The sequence below is a fragment of the Chamaea fasciata genome, unplaced genomic scaffold, assembly GCF_029207755.1.
Source record: "Chamaea fasciata isolate MVZ Bird 193981 ecotype frontalis unplaced genomic scaffold, bChaFas1.0.hap1 SCAF_27, whole genome shotgun sequence".
In the NCBI taxonomy this organism is placed as follows: domain Eukaryota; kingdom Metazoa; phylum Chordata; class Aves; order Passeriformes; family Sylviidae; genus Chamaea; species Chamaea fasciata.
The window spans coordinates 34,438-60,647 of NW_027094112.1; the positions used below are offsets into that span (position 1 = coordinate 34,438).

The 26,210-nt window shown below is 45.0% G+C and overlaps 1 protein-coding gene across 11 annotated transcripts in view; it reads right to left on the bottom strand.

The window, feature by feature from the left end:
- Positions 1-6,179: 6,179 nt before the first annotated feature.
- The window catches only part of TLK2 (tousled like kinase 2), a 42,590-nt gene continuing 22,559 nt past the window's right edge, over positions 6,180-26,210 (bottom strand). For all 11 annotated transcript variants that reach the window (XM_066205129.1, XM_066205128.1, XM_066205126.1 and 8 more), the window contains 13 exons: positions 25,212-25,322; positions 23,952-24,088; positions 22,415-22,567; positions 18,962-19,028; positions 17,082-17,179; positions 16,617-16,698; positions 14,867-14,958; positions 13,731-13,820; positions 13,091-13,260; positions 11,527-11,665; positions 10,334-10,445; positions 9,312-9,419; positions 6,180-8,839 (listed from right to left, as the gene is read on the bottom strand). In XM_066205129.1, coding sequence (XP_066061226.1) covers positions 8,666-8,839; positions 9,312-9,419; positions 10,334-10,445; positions 11,527-11,665; positions 13,091-13,260; positions 13,731-13,820; positions 14,867-14,958; positions 16,617-16,698; positions 17,082-17,179; positions 18,962-19,028; positions 22,415-22,567; positions 23,952-24,088; positions 25,212-25,322 — 1,533 coding nt within the window. In that variant the 3' untranslated portion in view covers positions 6,180-8,665. The remainder of the gene's footprint in view (positions 8,840-9,311; positions 9,420-10,333; positions 10,446-11,526; positions 11,666-13,090; positions 13,261-13,730; positions 13,821-14,866; positions 14,959-16,616; positions 16,699-17,081; positions 17,180-18,961; positions 19,029-22,414; positions 22,568-23,951; positions 24,089-25,211; positions 25,323-26,210) is intronic.

The window sequence follows — 26,210 nt, forward strand, 5'->3', positions numbered from 1 at the left end:
CACCTCGCCGGAGAGAGGAGACAAAGGCTACTGTGAGCTCCCAACACGTATCGTTGCATGCACCTCTGGGTGCCCGGCAAAGTTATCCCAAGCACAGCCAGCCCAACTGGATCCTCTTCTATCCATATCTGTGGCACAGAGCTGGGCAGCTCCCAGTCCAGCTGTGGATGCTGAAGTTGGACAGAGCTCACCGCACCTTCCACCACAAGCCCAGTCCCTCCAGCTGTGGGGGCTGGTGCAGCTCTCCAGCTTCTGGTGCTCTGCTGAGGGCACGGGGCAAAGAACATCCACAATATCTGATGTAGGAATATCCCACATCCAGGACCTGCACATAAAAGGCTTTTAAAAAACTTTAAAAGAACTTTTGAACTTTCATCTTCACACCTTCCCTCCAGCATGGCTTCCCATGGCCCCAAAAGCCATCCAAAGAAGGCAGTATACACAGAAAACACTGGAAGTTGGCACATTCCTGGCTTTCTACGTCTATTTGGTGCATTTGGGTGATACTCATGGTGCCCATTCTTATGGGAGCATCCCTGAGGGTGTGGAAGCCTCACCTCCTCGAGCTCTCCTGGGATTTGAACACTGCAGGGAGGGTCAGTTAGTCCTTGACACACAGACTCTGCCATACAAATTCAGGGGAGATGATGCTTTTGATGAGACCAAGCTCATGGCAGAGCTCCCTTGAGCAGGGAGCAGGATCTGGCCCCGAGACGGCACAAACCCCTGAGGGGGTGAGGAACGGCGTGAGCCAGCCATGGTTTGGCTGTTCTTCAGAAAACAAAGGAATCCATTGTTTCCCAGCAAGGCAGGAAGGACCTTCAGGCTGGTGCCAGGATGGGCTTTGGGGACGCAAACCTTCTGGGGGGGCTAATTAAGCACGTAAGTATCTGGGCTGTTGGTTTTTCTAAAGCAGGGATTATTTTTTAATTGCAACAGCACTGAGAGAAAGGCCTTGCTGGCCTCCATGGCTGACACAGGAAACAAGAACAGCAACTCAGAAGGGAGGAAGGAGTCATCCAGATCCTTGCTCCTATCCCGAAAACTTGGAGGCCACTCCAGGGGGATGCCACCCACTGAGACATGAGTGGCTGGACATGATGGGGCTATGGAATCCTGTGAGTGGGATCCTCCACCTGTCCTGGATAAACCTGATATCCCTTTCAAGAAAGTTGAACCCATCCGAAAGAAGGAACATAGCAGAGTCAAAAGTCTTTGGATCCCATGGAGCATTGCAGCTTTCTGGCCTGGTTCATCCTGTGTTTTGAAGGTCCCTATGCTGCATATGATTAGAAGATAATTAGCACTTCTTATTTAATTTCGTCAACACAGGCCAACAACTCCTTACCTACTCTCCTCCTAATCCAGTTTGGTACCAGTTGTGTTGCTATTCAACCGAGCGGATCGGGAGGAAATGTGTTTTTCCCTTGGGGTGTTTCCAGGCTGTCTGACCCCTCTGCACTTAATGAGTTGCTGCCAGACAAGGAAAAGGGCACATGGCTGCATGAAGGGCATGGCCAACTGCACCTCTGGCCACAATCACAGGAGAGCTCCTTGCCTGGAGAGATCAACTGGGAACAATGGGCATATCCCAGGATTACCCAGAACTTGAGATATGCAGTGTCAGTAGCTGATTCCCACAGTCGAAGCATCTGTATCTGTCATTTAATTGGAAAAATAAATTCTGGGTTTTGGCCAAAACAACATCCCATGTAGGGAGTAGTCACAGTGGAGGGACTGCAGTGGGATGGGGTGAAACAGCATTGGCTCAAGTGAAAGTCATTCTGCAGAAAGTTTGAAAAACTTTTCTGGAGATAGACCCAAGCCACTTGCCCACCTTTGGCTGGCAGTCTGACCTGGTCAGGAGCACTTGGGAGAAAAAGGGTCAGTCAGGATGCTCAGCAGGTTGTAAAATACATCATCAGCAGGGAGTGGGACCCAAGGATAGAGGTGGCGGAGAAACCCCAGATTTGGAGCTGGGGCGCTCAGTGCAGTGAGGCACCCCATGACTTACTAAGTTTGCGGCTGTCATGGGGCATGTTTGGTGTTTGCTTGGGCCAGAGTCATCAGAGAAAATTATTTGGGGACCTGTGGACAGCATCTGTACCCTTCAGATTTTCTGAAGGAAGGGTCTGGCCACTTCTGAGGGTCCTAAGGATCTATTTATTGGATGACCAGGGAGGCAGCATGTCCTGCTCTGTTGTACTCATCCAAGGGTGTTCCCCCCAGCCCATGGCTTTCTGTGGGACTGAGGGCTCCAGGAGAGCAAAGCCCTGCCTGTGGGCGGCAGCTGTTGGGGGACTCTGGTGTCAGGGGCTTTGCTTTGCTGGGGACCATAAGTACCTGACAGATTCTGCCAAGAGCTCAGTGCTGCCTCGGCCTCATCCTGGCCCCAAATAGGACTGGTTGGGCCAAGATCAACACCCACCTGGCAGGCGCTGTGCTCTGAGGTCACTGCTTGGGGAAGAGGCCGTTTTGGCGTCTGCTGGCTCCTTCTCCTTTGCGCCGGCAGCAGCAGCAAGGAATGGCCACGTTGCTCTCTCTGTTTGAGACAGGCAGGAACAGCCAGTCCAGCTCCCTCTCCAAGCTCCAGGCTTTGCATTGCAGGGAGTGAGGGTGATTGGTATCCTCTTACTGGGATGTGGGGTTTGGTGGGGAACCCAATGGGGGTGCAGCAAGGGACTCATCCCCAAGCTTTGCATTTGCACCCTTCCCTTTGGGGACAACCCTGGGGACACCATGCTCCACTCTTCCACAGCCCCAGTCATTTTGGTTGTCATTGGGACCCCATACTGATGCTCCTGAGAGTTTGGTTTTCTTGTTAGGGTTCAATACTGCGAGAGTGGTCTCAGTGCTGGTGGCTGAGACTCCACCAAGCAGGGGTTGTCAGGGAGGCACCTACTGTTTGTCCTGTGCTCCTCCCCCAGGAGCTGAAATGCAATGTTTAGGATCATCTGGGGCTCTGCTGAACACTCAACTGCGGGTAGGGGGATCCTGGCCAAAATGAAGGGACTTTTCCCTGCCTCCAGCCCAACTGTCCCTTCAGCTGTTGCAAAGAGCAGATGGAGCTTTGCCAGGGTCCTTTAACGTGCTTGGTCAGCCCCATTCCCCCTGATCGACTTCCCAACTTTGCTGTCTCCCAGCAGTGCAAAGGAGTTCCTTTTGTGGAAGCCCCACATAGCTGCTCTCAGAGCTCTTTGCTGCTCTGCCTTCTGCAGCCCTGAAAAGTCAGGCAAGTTCAAGCTGCAAATAATTTATTAAAACCAGATGTGCTCACTTAGAGCTGCCATGAAGAATTTCAGGGCGCTCCAGCCTTGTGAGGGCCAGTGCTGAGATCCTGGCCTTCCGCTGCGGGGGCGAGACAGGGCTGGGGGCTGCCCAAGGAGAAGTGCTGCCTTCTCAGCCTGTTGCCTCTCCTTCCTGCCTGGCCTCCCCTGGAGGGCCCCTGGAAAGGGACAGAGAGGGAATTCCAGACATTTACAAGAAATTTTTCTTTTAGAAAAACACTTTCTCTGCATGACTCAAGAGCAAATTGGTGGAACTGGGCTGCTGAGTAGGGAGGGAAAGCAGCTGGGGAGTAGTGGAGGACAGCACATCCTGAACTGCATCTTCCTTCTGCAGGAAGCGGGTATGGGACCACAGAGCAGAGATCTCACCCTGTTCCCGAGCCCTTTCGAGAAAGAGCATTGTTCAATTGACCCCAAGTGCTACATTTCCATCTCTGCCACTGCCTTACCTCATAGCCATGGGCATGGCCCCTTCCACTTCCATTCCTCACCAGTGCTTTTAGCCTGGAGTGGTTTTGGCATCAGTCCCAGCCACTCTTCTGGGTTTGGGTGTGACTGCATGGATTTTCAGGATTAGCGTGAGCTGGGATGAGCCAATGCTGAACAAAGCAGGTTTGGAGTCCTGATCCTGATGCAGAGCTGAGCCAAGAGCAAGGCAGTTGCCAACAGGGCAGCATGTGCTTGTGGCTCCTATGCAGCCAGTGCCTTCTGTTGGGAGAGGACAGGGCTGAGCAGAGCTCTGGATTTTTTCTTCCCCTGGATGCAAAGCAGGGCCAATCACCTTATAACTTTGCTGCTGGTGTTCCCCAGGGCAGCCCAGGTGGGAATGGGAGATCTGGCCTGAACATGAGGCTGAATCTCCCTGTCTTCATCCTGTTGCTGTTCACAGCATCCCTGCATTTTTATCTTCATTCCTGAGCTTTTTATCTCCATCCCTGTATTTTAACTCCTTTGGGACCATGGCACTGTTCTGCACCATCCCTGCAGCCCAAGCAACAGAGGATGGGAAAGCAGCTCCTGACCAGAGCTGCCTGGGGCCTGGTGAGGCTCATCCTACTCTGGCGGGGCAGGTGATGGATAACCTCAATGTTCAGGCTTTCCTGAATCAGCTCGAAGCACTTGAGCCTCCCCTTCACTGAATGTGTTTGGAAATGAGTAGCAACAGAGTGAGTGAAACACAAGCTACAGCCAAAGGTGGAGGGAGAAGAAAGATTACAGTAATTCATCCCAAGAGGAGATGCAGGCTAGGAGCACAGAGGAGCAAGGAAGAGCACAGGGAGCTGGTGGCAGCATGAAGCTCCTCACCATCAGCACATGCCAGCAGCTTCTCCTGGCCTTCACACCTCTATGCAGCTAAAGGATGGAACGGGAACATGTCTCAGGCCCACTTTCAGAACAGACAAGTGTCCTTTTGGCCAAGAGCCTGCTCCTGTGTGTGAATGTAGCGAGGGGAGGCTGAGCTGCTCTGCATTTGTTTGGCCTTTTGCACTCACCCAGGGTGATGGCCAGGGGGGTGCCTAGCTGCCCCTGAGGGCAGCGCTGGGGCCAGGGAGAAGCAGAGACCACAGACAGACCCAAGTGCAGCTGTGGAAAATCAGTATCTCAGTGCAAAGATGCATCAGCATGTAGTGGCAAAGGTTAGGTCCAGGCTGGGTGGGAGTCAGGGCTGTGCTTAACTATGTTCCCACTCACTCCCAAGTCTCTTCTTCTCCTCCATGCTGCGAGGAGGAAGGTTTAGGTTAAGGCTGTTTGAGCGAAGCTTATGTAGCACCCAGAAAACAACATCCTCCAGCAGCAGACCCCAGGCAGACACTGGCAGTGGTTGCAAAACTCACATTGTGGGTTTGCCAGGTCACGAAATAAACTGGGACTGGCCCATTTAAGCAGAGGGAAGTTCAGTTATAGCATGACTCCCAACGGCGAATGTAGGAGGTGACAGCCCCTTGGTGAATCTTGATCCTGCAGGTGTCAATGTGTGTCCCCTGCACACATCCCTGCACGTGTGGGCTCTCACCTACCTGCTGCAGGACAACGATGGTGTTGCTGATGCTACTGAAGGACCATTGCTGCCTCTCCTGGCCCAAATCTGTGTCACATCATCTGAACTGGAACAAGGGGCTGTAAAATGATCAATTGCAGCGGCAGGGAGGGAGCCAGGCTTGCTCAGTGTTTGGTTTCACTTGCACTCACTGAGTTGGACTTCAGGCACAGTGAAGGTCAGGTCAGGTTTGCAGAGTAACCTGGAGCCTGGTGGCTGTTCACCTGAGGAAGCAGCTCTGGAGGCAGGCACGGCCCTGGCTCCTGGAAGATGTCCAGCAGAGTGGCCCCACATACCTTTGGAGGAGCTGTATGTGCCAAGGGCCCCAGCACTCCCCACTCCAGATACAAACAGACTCAGCATCTTCAGCTGCCAAGGTCCTTTTTAATTTTCTGTTGTGTATTTTTGTAAAGCTGACAAGGCCCAGCCCCAAGAAATTAAAGGAGCTGAGTTTCATCACTGCTCACTGTGGGTGACTGAGAGGGGCAACTTGGGTGTTCATGGGCTGGGGAGTGGATGGGGGGGGTTGTGACCCACAGATTTTCATGAATAGAAAAGGTGTTTATTTATGTCCTCAACATATATGGCTTCTAAAGGCAGCTGGTACCCTACAGGAAATGAGGGACAAACCCACCTCAGCTTTCTAATTTATGTTCCAGGACAAGATCAACACCAGTAATTAAGTGACTCAGTAATTTTCAGCGATTCTCTGATGCAGAGATCTCACTGGTCTGAGCTATGGAATGCACCCTTCCTCCATCCTTCCTCCTCCTGTCTTGCGTCATCCCTGTGCAGCCACTGCGAGAGAGCTCATGCCAATGCCAAGATCAGAAAACCAGTAAAAGCCAAGCAAATCAGTTTCTTAAAACTTATTTTAATATCCATGTTTCATTTGTTGGGTAGAGCCAAAACAGTCTGGCCTGGTTTAAGTTACAAATTCTTCATACACTTTAAGTAAATGAACAGTGTGGCAATAGGGTCTGTTATTGGAAGTGAAACCCATCTTAACAAGGGAAGTGTTGCAGCCAGAATTCTACCAGGGTTCTTCCCTGCTAGCAGCCCCAAAAGGCTGTCACTGTCCCCAGCCCTGGATGGGTGTCACACAGCAGGGACAAATGCTTCTGACTTAAAATTAATCACACCCACAGAGATGCACACACTGGCTGGCCAAGAAACAATGAGACCAGGATAGAAAAAACCCTTTTAGAATTCTTGCCGATGTGAACAGATACCAAGTCACCAGTTTTGGCAAATGGGATGAAGCACCAACCCTGATTTTTCCTGACAGAGGCTGAATAAACATGTTGAAGCTGCTTGCTGGACAATTAACTTCTGGCTTAGAGCAGCAGGCATGGAAAGGGCTAAAAGAGGATGGCTGAGGATTTAAAGATGCAGTATTTCTGTTCTTTGAAACACTACAGCAGTTTAGACACCACCTTAATGCAGCTGCAAGGGAGTAAATCCAATTAAAAGCCCAAGAGTCACTACAAAAATAGTAAGAAAAAATCAAAGCAGCAGAGTTCTCCACTTCCCTGGCCTGTTACTTAATTCCAACAGACTGCTCCATTTCTCAGTTAACAAGTTCCTGATCAGGTTTAAGCACAGTATTTGCAGATGGTGGCTTACAATAAGATGGACAAGAGGCAGTTCAGAGTGCATGATGGAGAAAAGCACTTGCCAGGAGATGCCACTGGGGTAACAGAGCCACCCAAACACGGAAACAGCTGCCACAGCTGTGGGTACAATCCTGGAGTTGTCCCACCAAGGATCCCTCAGCCCACAGTGGTCTAGGGACTGGGCTGGGAAGTGCGCACAGGGTGGTTTTGTTTTTAACCACCATCCTGAATTGCAATAGCACTCGCTTCCCCCCCAGGACAAACCCTGCTCCTCAACACTGCATCTTTAAGTATTTCTGGCTAAGAACTCCTGCCACATGTTAGGAGCACTCCAACCTGGCTGCCACATGTCCAGTTGCTGGGCTTTTTGTGTTTTCAGCTTTCCTTCAATGAGGGAGGGAAAAGCAAGCAGAGTGGGAGGCTCCCATTTCACCACAGGCAGATCCAGCTGAAGGTACAAGACCTCTGTAGGCAGATTACAGGAGGGAGACAATAATTAGGGTGTTTGCTCCTTTCAAGAACATTATTTCATCCCCTGCCATCTGAAATTGGATGCACCAATGGCAGCAAGTTTCACAAGTCAGCAAGTTTGAAGAGTGTTAAGTGAGAGAGGAAGCTTTGCTGCCAAGTCACCCAATGGAGAGGAGCAGACAATAGCTCCTCGTTCCAAGGCTTCAGCTTTGGAATGCTCTAACATGAACCAGATCAGCAGAGAGCTGTGTGGGCACAGATCACACCTGTGACACCTGAGCTGTGCTCCAATCCCCGCCCACTCTCTGCTTGCCAGCCAAGATCAGGCTCACAAGTGTGGAGAGCTTGGTATGAGCATGAGGGGCTGGATCTGCAAAAACAACAGCACTTCAACACAGCAAAAAGGTGCAACCGTTTTGAGGGCGATGAAGCAGCAGCTGAGACCTTGTGGCAGCCTGAGATGTGGCCCACTCTGATCACAGAGTAACACAGGCCTGTTCTCCCAGGGCTTCACAACTCTCTTGGGAAGGTGAATCATTCCTTAGAGGCCACCCCAAAGGAGCAGAAAGCTGCACCAGCTGCAGAATGGACACTGCCACAGACCTGCTAATATGGGTTTCACCGAGACCAGAAAACTGTTTTCTTCCAAAAAAATTGTTATTTTTAAAAAATTGAAATTAATTAGGGGTAAAACACTAACTCTAGTGCCATGAACAGGCAGGATCAACTTTTTTCCCCTCCAAAGGGCAAAGAGTCATACACCATCCCCAGCTGAACCTTGGTGCTTCGAGCTTTTCAGGAGATGTTACCTAAACTTTATTAAAAGAAAAAGAACAATGTTTAAATATCAACACTGGACTAGCCCAGTCTTTTTTCCAAAGTCCACATTCTTCATATGAAGCACACACGGCATCCTGGATTCCCCAAGGCTGCATGTTCAGAAGTTCACAGTACATGGAACCATGTCCTTTCGTATTTTTTCTTGAGTTTCCCCTCCTTGCTCAGAGCAGCCACCTTTTTGTGGTCACTGACTAGATAAACCTCAAGCCATTTCCTATCCGCATGGCTTGGCCTAGATGCTGAAGGTTTTCTTGATGAGAGTTGATGTTGTCATGCTCTATGGATGGAAAAAAGCAAGAGAAAAAAGCACCTGGTACAGGTTTCTTGAGACCCTTGTGGATTCCTCTGTTCCAAAGGTGTTTCTGAAAGTTTTTTGCCGGTTTCTCAAACAGTTTTTGGCCTATTACTCTGTCTCAGTTTGAAGAGCTGTTAGTGGATGATCCAGAGGTTGATGCAATTGCAGCTCCAGCTGGGCTGCTTGTGGATACAGATTTGCGGATGTGAGGCAGCAAGTAGGGGTCACAGGCCAGCTGCTGGACATCTATCCGGTCCTCCTTTCGATAGGCCAGACACCGCCTGATGAATGCCTGCAGCGCCCCAAAGCCAAAGCAAGAATTAGTTTTTAACGACAGAAACAGGAAGCTTTTGACTCTGGGAGCAGGGCCAACGTGACAACCCCAGTGCTGAAATTCCTTCCCTAGACACAGCCCAGTTCTTGCACTAAAGCTCACCAGGAGAAGCATGGGCAGAGGCACACACTGTTCAGTGCTCAGCCTGACAGCTACAGTAATCATGGAATCACAGAATAGTTTGGGTTGGAAGGACCTTAAAGGTCATGTCATTCCAACCTCCCTGCCATCAGCAGGGACACCTTTCACTAGACCAGGCTGCTCAGAGCTCCATCCAGCCTGGCCTTGAACACCTCCAAGGATGGGACATGCAAAGCCACTGATCACTGTGAGAGAGATAGATGAGCATTAAACACAGGACTCCTGTTGGTTTTATGGAAATCAGGAGGCTAGAACTGCCTGTTGCTGCCTGACCCTCAAGCAGATTTACCTTTGCTTCTGGTGTGACTACTGGCTTTGGAGGGAACTGCACCTCAGTAGCTTTCAGGATTGTGTTCTCCTGCAAAATATCCTGTTGCGACTGGTTGTGACCGAAGGGCTACCAAAAGAAAGAAAAAAGTTGTTAAAGGTTGGTGACAGGCATAAAAAACCTGTAGCTCTACTGTTTGTCATCACCTGACAGCAGCATTTTTCCAGGCAAGCAGTCCACAACTGCTGGGAAGGTGCTGCAGATACCAGAGGACCAGGACACATTGCTCCCACACTCAACTGAACAAAAGGGATCAAGCTGGAACATGTCTGGCTTGGCCAGTAGGGACATCCACCTGCTTCCAAACCTTGTGGGTCTGTTACAGCATTTGTCATCCATCTGAGCTGGCAGAGATTCACCCACTCGTCTCTGCTAGGCTAGTTCCACATGTCTGATGGACAGCACTGAGCAGCACACATGTCAGCCCCAGCTTCCACAACACTTGGTTACCAGGGACTCCTGAAAATTAGAGCCCATGGAAACCTTTCCCTTCTCCATCCTCTCTCTCCTGTTGTCATAAAGCAAACTGCCTTTTCTCATGATACATCACCTTTTCCTGATCCACGCTCTTCCCTTCCAAAAGCCATCCTAAAGACTTCTAAAGTGGGTCTTTGTACCTACTTTTTTTCTCCTCTAAGCATCTGCAGCCATTAAGACCAACAAAGTGTCACAGACAAGACCAGACCAAAAACCTCAGACCACGAATGACACACCTGTCCTGCCCAAAAGAGCCTCAGTGGGAATATGCCCAGTGGAAAGGGATGTTCTACAGAATATCCTTTCTGAAGGAAATGATAAAGGTAGAGCACAACACAGCCTAGTCCATGCTCCCCACATCCATTAGCATGGACTCTGCCCTGGGACTGACGGCAAAGAGACAAGGGAGCACATTCTAAGTCTGCGGAAAAGGAAACAGACGCCTGGGTTACCTCCCAAAAGGTTTGGGAAACATCACTAAGAAAAGGAATTAAATGCCTTCTTACCTTTCTGCCATATAGACACTGATAGAAGATGACTCCCACTGACCAGACATCAACTTTATTTGAAATCTTTGGAGGTTCTTTCCCAACCACAAAACATTCTGGTGGCAAATACCTGATTAGAAGGAATTGTTAAGTTATTACTGGCAGCTTCAAGTATTTTCCATGATTCCTTTTACAGGAGAAAATTCTATGATGAGACACTGGCTTGGGACTCAAGGGTCCCATTTTATCCTGGTGCATCTCTGGGCCAAGATCACCAATACCTACTCCTTCTGGGAACAGTGATTGCAAGGACTCTCCAGACACTCGTATTCTGTGCTAGTCAACACTGTCAGTTTCTTTTCACCAGATCATGCAAAACAAGCCCATTTCTTTTATCTTCAGAACTGGTACTTGCTGTTGAAAGGGCTTGGCCAACAATTTCACAATGAAAGCACACAGCCAAAATACGTATTTTTAGAAATACAACCCCAGATGACATGTTCAGTTAAAGACACTCAGCTTCACTCAGGGTACAGCTAGTTTCATTTTTAGGAACAGAACAAAGCTGTAAAACACAGAATAGCCAAACAAATGTTCTGTTGCCCATGGTGACAGTTTGCAGCTTCACTGACATCTAAGAGTTACACTCGGTGGCACGCACCAAGGGTCTGCTCTCAGCCAATGGTGATACAGTGACACTTGGCACAGAAGATAAAGAATTGCTGAAAACACAACATCCAAGTGAAGCTCTGGCTGTAGACAACACCATGAGATTTACATCTATTTCAAGAGCTAACTATGGATCTTCACCTTCTCATTTCAGAGGAATACTCTTTTCATCTCCCTGATGCACCTGAATTTCCAAACAGGTACAGTATTTCCCTCGTTTATGTTTAAGATGCAAGACAGAGCCACTCTGGACTGTGAAAGAGCAGCCAAGCCCCACTCCAGAGCTCGCTATGTCAGCAGCATATGCAACTTTTCACCAGCCTTTTGAATATGAGCTAGTTTTCAAACACTGACCTATTGAACAGTGAAAAACTGCCAGCCTCAAAAGGAGCTGTGTGACAACAAGAACAGTTTCCAGGGTCTCAAACCTCCAGAGTCAAGCTGTCACAGCCAATGGCAGCATACACAGAGCTGACACACTTCCAAATGTTCTTATAAACTGTTCTTGATCTTAACTTGCAAGTGCCCCAGGCATCACTTACCAGTAAGTACCAGCCCCCTGTGATGTTAGTTCCATGCCATCAACAGAGTTGTAGCTGTCATCATCCATGATTTTGGAAAGTCCAAAATCTGTGATTTTTATCTCTCCACATGCAGTACCATTGACTAGAAGAATGTTACCTAGACAGAGGAAGGAAAACAGCACTTAGGATACACACTTAGCAAGTATAAAATTGCATTGAGCCCTGCACTGCACAAGGCCAATGGACCCAGAGTGAGCTGCACCAGATGTTTTAACTCTAAAACCCCAGAACTTCAGAGACAACTTGTGGACCACCAAGTGCTAGAGCTGATCTGCCCATCTTGAATGACCTAGTGACCTTATATTGCTTGGAGCCTCCAGATCCTGAGCCCTGTTAGCCAAATGAGCTTCAGGCCCAGGCTGTTTTTACCTCTCCCAAAGGTCCCATTGGAAGAGCAGGTCAAAAAGGAGGATTAAGGAGAGAAGTATACATATACACTTATGACTCATTCTGCCCAGAAGTTCTGACTTGCTCTGTCTTCTCAACATGCCAGAAACTCTCTCCTTCCTGACAGTGCTCCCCAGTGACTTTCTAAACTCAAAAAGGACAATTACTGCTTAGGCAAGAAACTTTCATAAACCCATCAAAAAGTCAGATCATCACTGTTTTTCTCCAAGCCTACAATAAAGTAGCAGAACTGTGTGTGATGGCAGTGGATGAATCACAGCTCTAGGCAGCTGCAGGCAGATCTCAGACAACTTGGGAACAGCCAGGGAGGAAACAGGGTCACTACAACCAGTGCAACAGCACCATCTCCCGTATACATTCCTCATGCTGATGCAACAAACCACAACACAAACCAGTTACACAATGCTGATGAGGCGCCACCAGCATCGGGAGACAAGCCAGGGATAACTGCCCAAAGAGATGGATGAATTTACTGGACTAGGAAAAAAGCTATGTAGCCAATATGCATCAACCCAAACCAGAATATTTCCATTTTCCCCCTTGTAGCTCTGCCCCAGTGGTAGAAGGAAAATATACAACACCATTTGGGGAGGTACTTCTCCGTGGCAGATGTAACTGAATTAACTCAAAGGCAAACCTGAGCAGTCTGACTGTGTGTCCTCAGCTTTGGGAGCTGACACACAATATGAAAAAATGAACAATTCAACATTAGCTTTTGCCATCAATTTTTCAGCCAGATGATTACAGAAAGAATAAGCCAGAAGAATGGGAACATGAAGCGCACCAGTAATTGTGGGAACCTTTACAAAGCAATTACAGAAGCTCTCAAAAGTAGAATACAAGCAGGACATTAAGAAAACAAACACAGCCACTTGGTGGTTCAAGGTCGCATTCTTGAAGATGTTACACCTCATTTTATGTTGCAATTCTGGGAGACTACACCCTTTACACATTTTCCATATGTTCTATGCATTTTATGTTTTTTTCTTATTACAAGTTAGCTTTCCCAGACAGCCCTGTCTTCTTTTTGCTGTCTGATCAAAGGAAACTTCCTTGTGTAACTGGCAACCCATTACATTTCCTTAGCATCCTTAAGCATGTCAGCACAGCATACCTGGTTTAAGGTCATAGTGTATGATGGGAGGTTTGATTTCATTTAAGTATTTTAAAGCATTCACAATCTGCATGATAATGGATCGTGCCTCTTTCTCCGACATTAGCTTGTGCTGTTTCAGGTAGAAGTCCAGATCATTCCCCTCACAGTATTCTAACACTGTACAAAACCTGAAAGAAAACCAGGAGTAGTTGCAATTAAGGCATCTGATAGAAACTAGAACACTTTGCTACTGCTTGTCTGTAACTCACCTATTTGGCCAATACATTAAATTAAGAATCCTGCAGTCTATTAATCCCTTTCTAAAAGTAAGCTACCAGGAGCACAGGCCTCAATGTGCAACAGTACATAGGTCAGAGATCCCCCATTAAAGACCAAGAGGCTGAAAGCTGTATCAGCTGTGGCATTTGCCCAGGGCCAATAGCAGGATTTACCAGTTAAAGCACCACATCTGACACCACACTGGTTTGTGAGCTGGAGTCTCTAGAAAACCAGTGTATGCTGCAAGTACACCTCTGTTATCTCTGCAGTAAAGTCTAACATTGGTGTGGACACCTTCTGGACTCTCCTGGAAAGTTTAAATACTTTGCCTTTAGTGCATAGGTCAAACCACGGGAAAGGACAGAGCAACAGAACTTACGAGTCAGTATCCAATGAGAAGTAGTCGTATAGTTTAACTATTCGAGGGTGATCCAGTTCTTTGTGAATTCTGTACTCTCTACATGCATGTCTGAAAACAGTAAAGTCTACGCATTAGTCATACAAGTGACTTAATTCTAATTTCTCCGGATAGTGAATCCAGACATACCACACATCACCCAGCTTGAATCAAACCCATGCATGTTTCTCAGACAGCTTCAGAAAATTCAAGTGAAGGAAGAACTGCACAGAACAGCTCTTGGGAACCACAGAACCCAAGTGCAGCTCCAACCCTGGCAATGCTACAAAATAACTCATCTTGATTAATGGTACTGCTTGCCAGAATAGAATAACCTCATAAATCCTTAAGAGATCCAAGACTACTGAATACAAAAATGATCAAGTTCTACAGGAATTCCATGATGCTGAACAGCCTAATTTCCAGGCTTCAAATTCAGCTAGTTTGTCCCAGTGACTTCTTGGGGAATTAAGAACATAGCTTTATCTTGGAAGTCCTATGGAGAAGGCTTGGCTGTCACTCTGCAGAGTTATCTAACCCATACCATTAGGGAGCAAGAGTTACCAATAACAAAAGGCTTCCGGTATAGAATTTCTTCCTAATATTTAATTTAACCCTGCTCTCTGTCAGGCTGAAGGCATTCTTCCCTTGTCCTGTCACTCCAGGCCCTTGGAAATAGCCTCTTTTCATCTTTTTTTGCAGGCTCCCTTCAGGTAGTGGAAAACCACAATGAGGATCACTTATTCTACGAAAAAAAGGGAAGGAGGAAGCTTCCATAGAGCAAAACACAGGTGTGTACCTGAAAGATGGGCAGGAAAAACAATTTCCCATGGAACTGCTTGAACATTTCAAAGACAAGCCACTTCAGCCCTTTCCTCAAAAAGCGCTGATACTTTAAAATGTGAAGTCACAGGGCTTATACAAAACTCCGTGTGTGTGTGCACACATTTAAAGCATTTCTAATCTGACCAGAACTTTTGCAAGTAGCTACATGGACAGGAGGTGGCTTTTGAAATGTGGCAAACACAGGAAAAATTGGCAGCCTGTTCACGGGCACTGGATAACCAAATGCAGGAGGGATTGGGAAACATGGCTGTCTGCTTTACAAACTCACTTACTTGTGATAGTTTTCTTTCTTCTCATCCCTCCAGTTTTTATTTAACTGGTGTATTTTCACAGCTACATATCTCTGTTCTGTTAAATCAAAAGCCTGCAGAGAGAAGAGCTGAAAATCAGTAGGAATCACAGGCTCAAGTTAATACTGCAAAAGCAGACAAGCTCAAACAAACCAACCACCCCACCCAGGAAATCCACATTAAAACATAGTGAGGGAAAAGCAAACTCACATTTTGATGTAATAAGTTGCACTAATGAATTCAAGCAACTCTGAAAACAATTGAATATTCTTTTCTTTGATCTGAGCTTCCCCATGGAATCTAACTCATGCTGCATTGATTTTGGCATTTTACTACCAGAATTACAAAGGGACCAGGAAGACCAAATTACCAAAATACAGACAGTTTTTATACTGGGAAAGACCCTGTTATTATTCCCCCAAGTCCAAAATTTATTTTCTACACTTGGGTTAACAAAAAACAACCACCAAAATACAGAAGATTTTTCAATGCTTTGTTTCACACTGGTAGCTTAGCTCTCCAGCTGAGAGCATAATGTTTCAGCACATATAAAAGCTGGAGAATTCAACAGCAGAGCTGTGTGATCTTGTGCTTTATCCTTCCCTCCACTTTTTTATTATTTAAACAGTCCTTAAAGAATGGACCTCTGAAATGGCACTCATGGAGCAATGCAGAAATCTTCTATCTTGCCTGAGAGCAGCAACAATAATATAATGATTTCCAGGACAGGACAAAATGCTGTGGTAAGCAAACAGGCATAATTTGTGTTCACCTCAAAAGTCGTCTACTTAATTCTTAAGGCTTAATAGATTGGCCAAGACCGTGGAAAAGAAGGGCTAAGCATTTCTTTTTTTAAATAAGTTACAACTCTTAAGATCAGGCAGGTAGGAAACATTCATACCATCTTGCTTTCATCTGTGGAGCCAAAACTTTCTGCTTAGTCAGCAAAGCAGCTCAAAGTACTTAACACACAGCTCACACTCTTTTTTTCCCCCCTATGTGAGCAGTCTAGTCCCCTTAGTTTAGGCACCTATTGTGCTGCATCAAAATAATAAAGCACCATGAAGTTTCCAATATTTGCGTTGGCACAATTATTTCCATTCTAGCCAATTTCAACATTAATTCCAAACTTCTGAGTACAAACGGGGAATATTGAGAACTGGAATAGCTCTAAGTGTAACAGTCAAATAGCAAGCACCAAAGTATCGCAGGTCTCGGCTGTTGAGTGCTGACACACCAGGAATCCTCAGCTCTAAGGAAGTCCTAAAACTACACACACACACTGTCCCCAATTTGCTACTTCAGGGGGTAAAATGAAGGCACAAGAAACAAAGTCTTATACCCTCAGGGTGTACAGGCTTTGCTCTTATTATTGAAGCTATTTTCTCTTATTTACGAAGATGTCCAGACTTACTGCGCCATCTCAGTAAGGCGCAGCCACTTACAGGTATTTGTGCACAGCATTTGAAGAAACAAGTGGCTTGCTTCTCTGTCCTAACAAAAACTGAAGACTTGGTGCAATGATTTTTGACACACATTTGAAGGAAATCAGACCCCTGAGGACAAGGCCAGCACCTGAAAATCTCAACTCTTATGTCCAGTGCAAGTCAGATGCACCATGAGCTTTGTCCTCCCTTCCTCCCTCCATAACTCAGACAGCATTGGGAAAACAAGTGTAAAAACTCTGCTTCCTGCAGATCCAGATTACACAAGATTGCCACTTCCAAGTTACCTTATATACTTCACTGAAGCCACCTCTACCCAGAAGATGTAGCAACAAATATCTATCATTTAGCGTTGGATGGTCTTTAAATCTGGTGAGAAAGACACAGTTTAAGAAGACAGAAATAATGATATCCCTCTGCACAATAAATTAACGCTACTACACCGCTAAGAAACAACATTTTCACTTTCAGAGAGAGAAATACAATCATGTTAATGACTAACAAATTTTATACTATTTGATCACTCTGCACCTATGAAAGACTATTTAATGGTACCCTGATGCACCTGGAAGCCTTTGTCATAAGTGAACTTCAAGCTATAACTGTACCACCCACAATCAAGTGACTATTGAGTTATAACATCAATTTAAAAAGGATTAAGTGTTGCCCATTATGAAAAGACTGTTTCTTGTTACGAAGAGAACAAATAAAAAATTACTTTAAGTTCTTATCCCTGAATCCCATGTGCTTACTGTGAATTATCTTCATTGTGTATCCTTTTCAATTCCCTGATGTGCAGATTTCTAACCCTCTCTAGCCGTTCCAGCTCTGCCTGGATCTCTGCTTCTTCCTAAACAAGGGAAAACCAAAAGGAAAACACAGCACTCTGTAAGGTACTGCAGGTAGCGTTTCCACCTGATTTATGGAAACACAAATGCAATTCCTCTTTCGAAGAGGTTATTGGCATACAACTTGTCTGGGAGATCAGAGATGGTCAGAGTCAATTTGCAGTCATGTGACATGTAACAGGAATGAAAAGTGACCGGACAATTCTGTTCACACCTACACAGACAGAGGGAGACATATCTTTACACCTCCTTGTTTATAATATTTTCTGTAATTAAGAAGTCTTTTTGTTGTGGTCTTGCTCCCTCCCTGAATAAGTGCTATGCGGCTGTTTTTGAAGGGATTTCAGCTCTGGTGGGACAAGAGAAAGAAGACAGCCCTCAGCAGTAAGAGCAGGGATGTCATGACGCCACATGGGATGGGGCAGCATCCGGACAGGATGCGAAGTGTGAGAGAATAACATTATGTTTCACTAGTGGTAACTGCTCAAACTGGTCAGAGTGTTCGTCAATTCCATCTGGAAGCTCTGACGTAGTGTTTGTCTAGCTGGAAATTCTGATGCCCTCAAAAACAACACAAGAATTAACATCACTGTGGCCAGGGCTGCAAACTTCAATTCAGATATGCTCCCTGAACAGTACACTTCGTGTATGTAGCTCAGGGGACATCGTTACCCATCTGTCTTGTGACTCTGCTCCTTCCCTTTCCAAATGGTTCTATTTTTAGACACAAAGAATAAGGCAGTTTCCAAAAGTGGAGACGGGTAAGCGCAGCTTCAGACAACGCCACAATCCCAACACATTACTTCATTTTCCATTAAGGTCCATTTCCAAATGGATTCCTCCATTCCAGGGTGAAAATGTTACGTGCCAAGATAGATGGACCCGCAGTTAATCCCCTGGAGCAATGTGGGAGCTGTAGAGCCAGCACACCTGCAGAATTCTCCTGCCCGTATCACTTCTCTTTGTTCACAGGTCAATAGAGCATAAGAGGCAGACTGCCAGCAGATTCTGGGTGTGCAGTAACCTTCCCTTTTTACAGGAAAAAAACTAGATGCAGAGCTTGAGCACCACCTGAGAAGGGAAGCGGCACTGGAGCAAGACATTTGCTTCCTCTTTGGTTCATTTCCAAAGGAAAACTCCTTGGCCTTAGCAGAGATTGCACGTAACCAGGAAATGGCAGAAGACATCTATTTTTTTCCCCCCTAGTATTTCATCTCTTGAAGTGTCCCAGAAAACTTATTTATAGGTCACTGCAATCACTTTCAAGGTAACCAACCACTTATCTAAATATAACCTCACTTGCAGGTACAGTTCCTACTGAGGCCAAGGTATTTGAGAACAAACTTGCATTGCAGCTGCCTGAACAGGACTGGTTTCCAACAGCCCAAGAGATTTTATTGGACTGATAATGTTGGTTACTCAATATTGTAGAAAACTAGAAAAGTCAATGACTTGCAGTTTTTTTTTGTTGTGTTCTTATAGTTTTCTTCCCTTGGTCCATTCCTTACTGTTCCCTCTGTTATACACATTCAGAATCCAGCACCAGGCAGGTCACAGTGACAAGAAGACGTATCAGAAAAGAACTCTGCATGAAAGCCTAACTGTAAGGACACAGAGATCTATTTATTGAAGCAAAAAACATCTTCTTCTGTGAACACCAAAATCCTGGCTTATCCCTTTCAAGCGCAAAAGCCTTGATTAACAAACGAGTAGTGATCTCTACAGAGAAATGCTCTTGTTCACAATATACTGCACAAAAAGTCGTTGCTGTGACTTGTTCTTACCTTTTTAAGATGACCTAGTCGGAGTTTGAAGATTTCCTCCTGTTCATGGTACTCTGCTAATGTTAACCTGCAAAAAAAAGAAAGACTCAACACACTAGGTTTCCAAACATGATAAAGTGAACAATCTGCAGAATGCACACAGCCAGTGGAAGTGACAACTCCACAGAGTACATCAACAGCCAACATGAAATTTTTTAGATAAAGTCTGCAACCTATATTTTTAAATAATCAGTCTAAAGGAGAACAAAACCTTAAATCTCAACAATATCCATTAATCTCAAATTCAAGTCCCTAATAACACCTATCCAGGCTACTGACTGACTTTTAACAAAGACAGCTAAACCATAATCTAAATATAGAAAAGTGAAGCCCAAATATTCCACATCTTATTTTTCCATGTAAAGTTTGCTTTACTGAGTAATTTTCAAATTTTTCTTTGTAATAAAAGCTGGATAATTCAACCCAGATATTCACTGAGACTAGAAGCACCTGGCCACACAGCCACTGTAAACAGAGCAATGACCTGGGATTCAGAATTTTTTCCTGTTTCAGGTTCTGCTAAGTGGTTTCCAGGGAAACTTTGGGAAATTCATTTTATCGTATTTTTGACGTCACATGTAGTTAGGAGAAGCAATGGGATAAGGGGAATAATCCCTGTTGTGTTGATAGAAAATGATGTGCAAAGTTTCTCCTCTAGGTGGTTGGTCAAAAGAAATTTCATAATGTTGTCAATGTCTTTTCCACGCCAAGTGTGCCACATAGATCAAAGCACAGTCTTACACTAAAACAGTGACAGAGCCCATCACTAGTGAACTGCAATGACACGCTGAGATCTTTAGGATTAGAAAAACGAATCACTACATTAACTGTTTCATTACTACCAACAAGGAATTTGGTAAAAAACATCACATGTGAACATAAAGCTATGACACTCTTTATCAACTGCATCTTTTCACTCTGTAAACAAGACCTGCATGTGACAGCATACAAATATCTATTTTTAAACCTAAATTGAGTTCAAAGCATATCCCAGGAGGATTACTGCAACAACAGTTATGCTCTACACAGTACTTCACACAAGGTTAGTGCAGGAGGCCTCTAGAGCATCAACATCCAAACTTCTTTCAAGGTGGGACCGAGTCCTACATCTGTACAGGGAGACCTCACTCAGTAAATTGAGAGGAGAGAGCATTTAGCTCATCCAGTGCTCATCTTGGTATGTCTCAGCTTCCCTCTGTTGATAATGGAGAGTCCAGGTACTTGAAACAAGGCCTAAAGCAGTTGCTACCTGATAAACTTAATGGAAAACTCATAAGCCAAGTTCCCTATAAAAGAACCTCTAGCAGAAGGAACTGCTTATTACAAATTAAACATAGATATAAAACAAAACCAGTACCAAAAATGGCCACATATTGTCTCATTTCATATAAAACTCCTGAGGGCCCTGAGCTGGACTTGATGATCCCTGGGAATCCCCTCCAACTCAGGATATTCTGTGATTTTATGATTCTAATTCACACACATAGCCTGAATTTTAATTAGATGCAGATAATCTAAAAGGCCATCCCAAGAGTTTAGGTCTTTGTCATTCTGTGATTGATTGGCTGCTGTTGCTGTTGCTGTGTAAGGAATAAAGAGAAACTTGAACAAACCAGCAACAAGGTTTGCACATGTGTTTGAGCACAAATAACAAACACCATCAGTCTACTCATTAGGGCAGAGAAGTAACCAGCGCCACCAGGCTAACACTGACAGAAATAATTGTCTGTCACAGCAACCATCACAAAAATTAAGGGGGCTCTGAGACAAACACTGCCCTGTTTCACAGAAACATGGTGGAAACACCCTACCTACCTCTAGCGCAGCTGAAGGCTGCCCAAGCTTCTCTAATGAATCTCAACCAGCGCCAGGGGATTAATCTTCCTGAATGAAAACTCTTTTCTCATTCACAGGCTAGAAAACTCATTTTGGGAGAGCTTGTGTTTAAATTTGCATCACGGGACCCTCCTCTCCTTTTTAAGACACAGCAACAACCATGAACCAAAAAGGAACCAAAAATCAAAAAGGAATTCGGCTGTCTGCTTCTCATTCAACTTCTAGAAACATTTCTATTTAAATTGCCTAGAAGTCAGCCTCTCGAAGAGTTCCACAACGAAAAGCCTCCCTCCAGAAGTAATAAAATTTTGTTCCTGATGCACAATGGTCCAAGAAATGCACTTACTGGATAACTAATGATTAAGCAAGTAGACAGTTGCTACAGCTGACTTGCAAAAACCCCAGCGTTTTCACATAAGCTACAATGCTCCACATGAACCATATCCATACCCTGGCAAGCAGTTTTTATCTGTATTTTATCAGTATTTTATCAAGCACACGACAAGAAGCTTTTTTAAACCACGAAGATATCACCCTAAAATGTATCAGTGAAGAATGATAAACCAGCAAGAAACAGAGGAAAAGACTTTGGAGCCCAAAAGGCTTCCTAGCAGAGCATGGTAAAGCTGGATTTATGCCAAGGCAGGCTCACAGCACAAGCAGAAGCATCATAGACATGACCAGGATTCCCAGGGCACATCAGGACCTGTGTTGCCATGTCTTGAGAATAAGCCACACTACAGCTGCACCAGACTGCTGGAGAAAAAGAATCCCACAAAAATGGGGAAAGCTCCTCCTGCCCTTCGGAAGTGAAAGGTTGCCACAGTGAATAGCAATGTTTCAAAATATCCATGTACAGACATTCCATTTGCTTCTCTCAGCTCAAACCTGGCAATACAAAAGGATGACTTTAAAGTTTTATTTAGCTCTTTTCAGGCTCTCTTGGCCAGAAGGAGGGGGAAATGTCTCCAAACAATGTAGTTATTTGCAGGACGCAAGTAACACAGTGCTCTCCAAGATAACCCACCTCATCTGCAGGCACCTGTATCCCATTTTGGGGGCACACCAAGGGAGCTGAGGGTACCCTGAACATCAGGATTCACCCAACCTTGTGCCATCTCTGCTGAGACTGTGAAGGCAGTTTCTGAATGTGTACAATTTTGTTTCCCATAAAAAAACCACCACGAACACCCTGATACTGAGATCAATTCTGAACTTGCAACACAGAAGTCAGAGCCCGCTTTTCAAACCTGACCACAACAGGAATACTGAAAAAATTACTGGACTCATTAAAAAAGAAAAAGGGGAAAAAAAAAAAAAAAAAAAAAAAAAAAAAAAAAAAAAAAGGAAAAAAACTCATACAAAGTCTGGACTCAGCACTGATCCTTGTTTTACTTCAATGAAAACTATTTAGAACTGGAGCCAGATGTTGTTGGATGCCAGGCTAATTCCACAACATTCATTTGTGCATGCAGTGAAGCCTGGAGGCAAGGGTAAGATTCCATTTCCCAGGAGATATTTTGTGCTCTAATCAAAGCATGTGGCTTTGCCATGCACCAGGAAGGCCATAGAACCTACGTTTCATTTTCTGCTCCGTTGGTCTTGTTCTTGCGCTGCTTCTGCTCGGTGCTTGCTGGAGGGGTCTGGCCCATCGCCGGTGGCTTCCGCTTTGCTAACATTTTTCGTTGTCTTTCTATTTCTTCCCGCTGGGAATTTATCCTTTCCTGTTGCCTGGAAAGCAGAGAGGAGAAAAAAAACACATCACAGATAACTAAGGGTGTGCACTTGGTTGTCTTCAACATCTGTTCTTACCAAACTGGAGCCATGAACTTCAAATCAGTTGTACTTGTAAGATTTGTAACAAAATATTTTTGTACAGAAAAGGGGGATGTGCCAAACACGATGAGTCAGAGCTTTAAAGGTATTTTTACATAAAACGAGATCCTTTTCCTGGCTCACAGAAATCTTTCAGTAAGTGAAAGGTTTAATTCATGCAAAGGACGTGCAAAGCAGTTGCTAACCCCATGGAAACCTAGGATCCATGGCAAGTCACTAACTTTCCACACACTTTTTCCTAGAAGCCTCTGTTTGAAATCCCAGATTTTCCTGTTAAAACTATTCCCGAAGTCTGGCACTGTCTGAGAAAGTATCTTTACACGTCAAAAGTACAGTTGAGTTATCCTAAATTCTCTGGAAAATAACCAACATCATTCCTGATTTCACTAAGGAACTGTCTCTACTCCAACAAAAAAAAAGACTATCTTGAAGCATTTTACAGTGATAAAAGCACTCTTGAAATTTCAAGTCTAAATGACCTAAGCACTTGCATACCTAATTCCCTTTTAAAAAGGGACTGCAACTGCAGGTAAGTTGTTGTAAAAATCCAGAAGTATTTTTACCATGTCCTTAAGTCTTTAATCTGTGCCTAACAGGAGCTGCACCTCCCTATCAGAGGGAGACTACAGAGAAGTGATGTGATTTTGAAGGATCACACATAGCTCCCTAGTGCAATTATTTTGCCAAGTCCTACTTAAAGGTCTAGGCCAGGTGGGAATTGACTGGGTGTTTCTATTAACATCTGGCATAAAGGGTCTCTAATCTCCATTTCCAGGTTTCTGCAGCCCCTTTGATCACTGTTACGAGAAGGCAAAACAAGTTAAATAGTATGGATTTTCTCTTTCAAGCATCTCCACTTTCTACTTAAGGGGAGGGGGGGGAAAAAAAAAGCTAGCTAATTAGCCTCCTTTGACTAATATATGCAAGGATGTAAATCAAATGGACTGACTCACGATACAGGCGATATTTTAGTCCACCCCTCCACCCCAAGCAGTACACAGTTGGGTGGACGCACTGAGAATTCCCAACATGTAACAACAGTTGGCCCAGAGGCCAACTCAAACCATTTCATTCCAGTTCAGGTCTCTGGAAGTTTCAGTGGAAATGGGTTTCTCACTACAGTGTGAAAAAGTTCCTCATTGTCAGGGGTTCCTATCTGATCCTTCCATGCATCAGTCACACCATTCTCACATTCTGACGTGCAAGACATCACACACAACTGTTAGGGTTTTTTTCCATTTCTGCCTCTGAAGGTAAAGACAATCCGTTTTGTCCTCACTTGATGAGGTTCTGGAAGGCATAGCCATCTGTCCACTGCTCAGTGAAGGATGCGCCGTGCCGCACTGTGGTGAAGTGCCCCAGCCTCAATCGATCCTGCATGCTCTTATCTCGGCATGCCATCTTCTCCTGCTTTGACTGAAAGCAAAATAAAGCCATGTAAAAATACAAGCCATAAATTACTAGCTAAAGGCTGTGCTGCATTTTAAATCACCACCAATTCTTACCACTTTCTATTATTTCAGTTCTGCTTATCTGAAACCCAGCTGAATATCACTGATTAAATTATTGCCGGTGCTACGCACTGGTCTGGCAGGCATTTGTTCACCTCCATCATGACGTTTCAACCTCACTCTTCCCTCCTGATGTCTGCCTGGACAGCTCACCCACCCTATGATCAGCTGAGATCAACCTGGCAGTAGGATTTAAACTACTCCTTTGTATCAGTAGCTTAGCTAGACTGCAGCCCCAGCTCTGACCAGGTCTTATTCAGGAGATGAAGAAAGAAAATGGACCTTGAATCATTAAGACTAAGATACAGTGACCAGCCAGTTCAGTCCTAGTCTTACACCATGTCCAGAAGTGACACCACTCTGGAGAGGGGAGCCCTGTTCAACCAGGAACAGTCAGCTCTGTGACAAAATCAACTCAAACAGACAGCATGTCCCAGCCAGCAGCTGGGTAGCTTAGACCATCCAGTGCCCACAAACAATGAGAGTAAATGGCCAACAGGTCAAAAAGCAAACAAACCCCCACCGTGTTTAACCACCAGGAAAGCTGGAAATCTTTCAACACTGAACCAGTCTGAATGCTGGTGAACCTGGCACTGTCCCCAGTGTGTTGTTTTCAGTGCCACACAAAGCAACGACCTCCAACTTTGTCACTTGAAAGACGGAAAATCACCTGTTCATGTTCCACAGCCCACAGTGTTTTTGCAATTCCACTGCACAATGCTCCTGCATTCCCAGAGCTGCACAGAGTTACTTTTCAAGTGTATGGGTTTCCAAATTAAGCAATGCCTGCTGCATTTAGAGCTCTTTCATTTAAGCAAGAGATCACTCTGTCACTGCAAAGTGACCAATTTTGAATATTCTGAACCACCTCACTCTTTGGATTACATTCCTGTTTGCTGAGAAATAATTCAAGACAGAATTCCAATTATCTTTTATCACTGAAACAACAGGAACAGGTTTTTACCACTAAGAAGATAGAGATGCTTTCAAGGATATGAACTGTGACTGCAGAGATGTCCCCTGCTCACCTTTTCTATAAGGAGCTTCTTGCTCATCGTTACACATCGATTCAATCGTTCCTTGTACTTCTCCAGCATCTTTTGCTGCTCATCTATCTGCCGTCTCAAATCACAGTTGGCCTAAAAGTGAACAGAGAACAAAGCCTGTGACTTTAAACTACTCAGAAGAGCCAAACTAAGCATCGCTTAGGAAGAAGTTTCTCCAGCTAGCTGTGGAGATCAGATTAAAGTCAGCAAACCAGCAGGATAAAAGAACAGCTTTTGTTTAACAAAACATCCAAGACGAACTCTTAAGTTTTTAACTCACTCGCATCTTAACATCCCTCTAGAACAGGGAAGTTCTGTCATCTTGGTTTACATGTACGGAATTAAGGTACAAAAGAGACTAAGGACATAAAAAAAGGTTTTTATTTTAGTGGGGGGTCTTTTTGTGAGTTTTTTTTTTTTTCTTTTTTTTTTTGGTTAAACATTTAAGACCTTGCCACAGCTATGAAGTCTCAAAACAGCTTAGTCATTGCTCGACTATCCTCCCTCCTTAGCCACAATATTGGCAGAGGAAAAGGATGGGGGAACTCTTAGTATTTTCAGTTAAATCATTGTTTGAGTCACTTTCCATCAGCCCTTCTACACAGACTGCTCCCAGGGGCAGCTGCTGCTTCACACCACCACAGCATGCAGCAGGATTGTATGTGCAACCACTTTCATTAACAGAGTTAAATGTAACCATTTTCCTTCCTGCTAACAGTCTGGTAAAAACCAAAATAATAATAATTAAAAAAAAAAAAATCTATTTCCTGCTTCATGGATTGTTTCCCACAAGCTCACATGTGCCCCATGTCTCCAATGAGCTTGACTGAGCTCTTTCAGCTGCTGAGACACGACACACACAAAGCCTTCCCTCTACTCCTTTTAATGTGCTTTCTAATGCTTTTCAACACTTCACAAGAACTGCCTCTCCAGCTGATGAAAGCTAAGTCAATTAGAACTCTTCCATTAAGACATGATTCT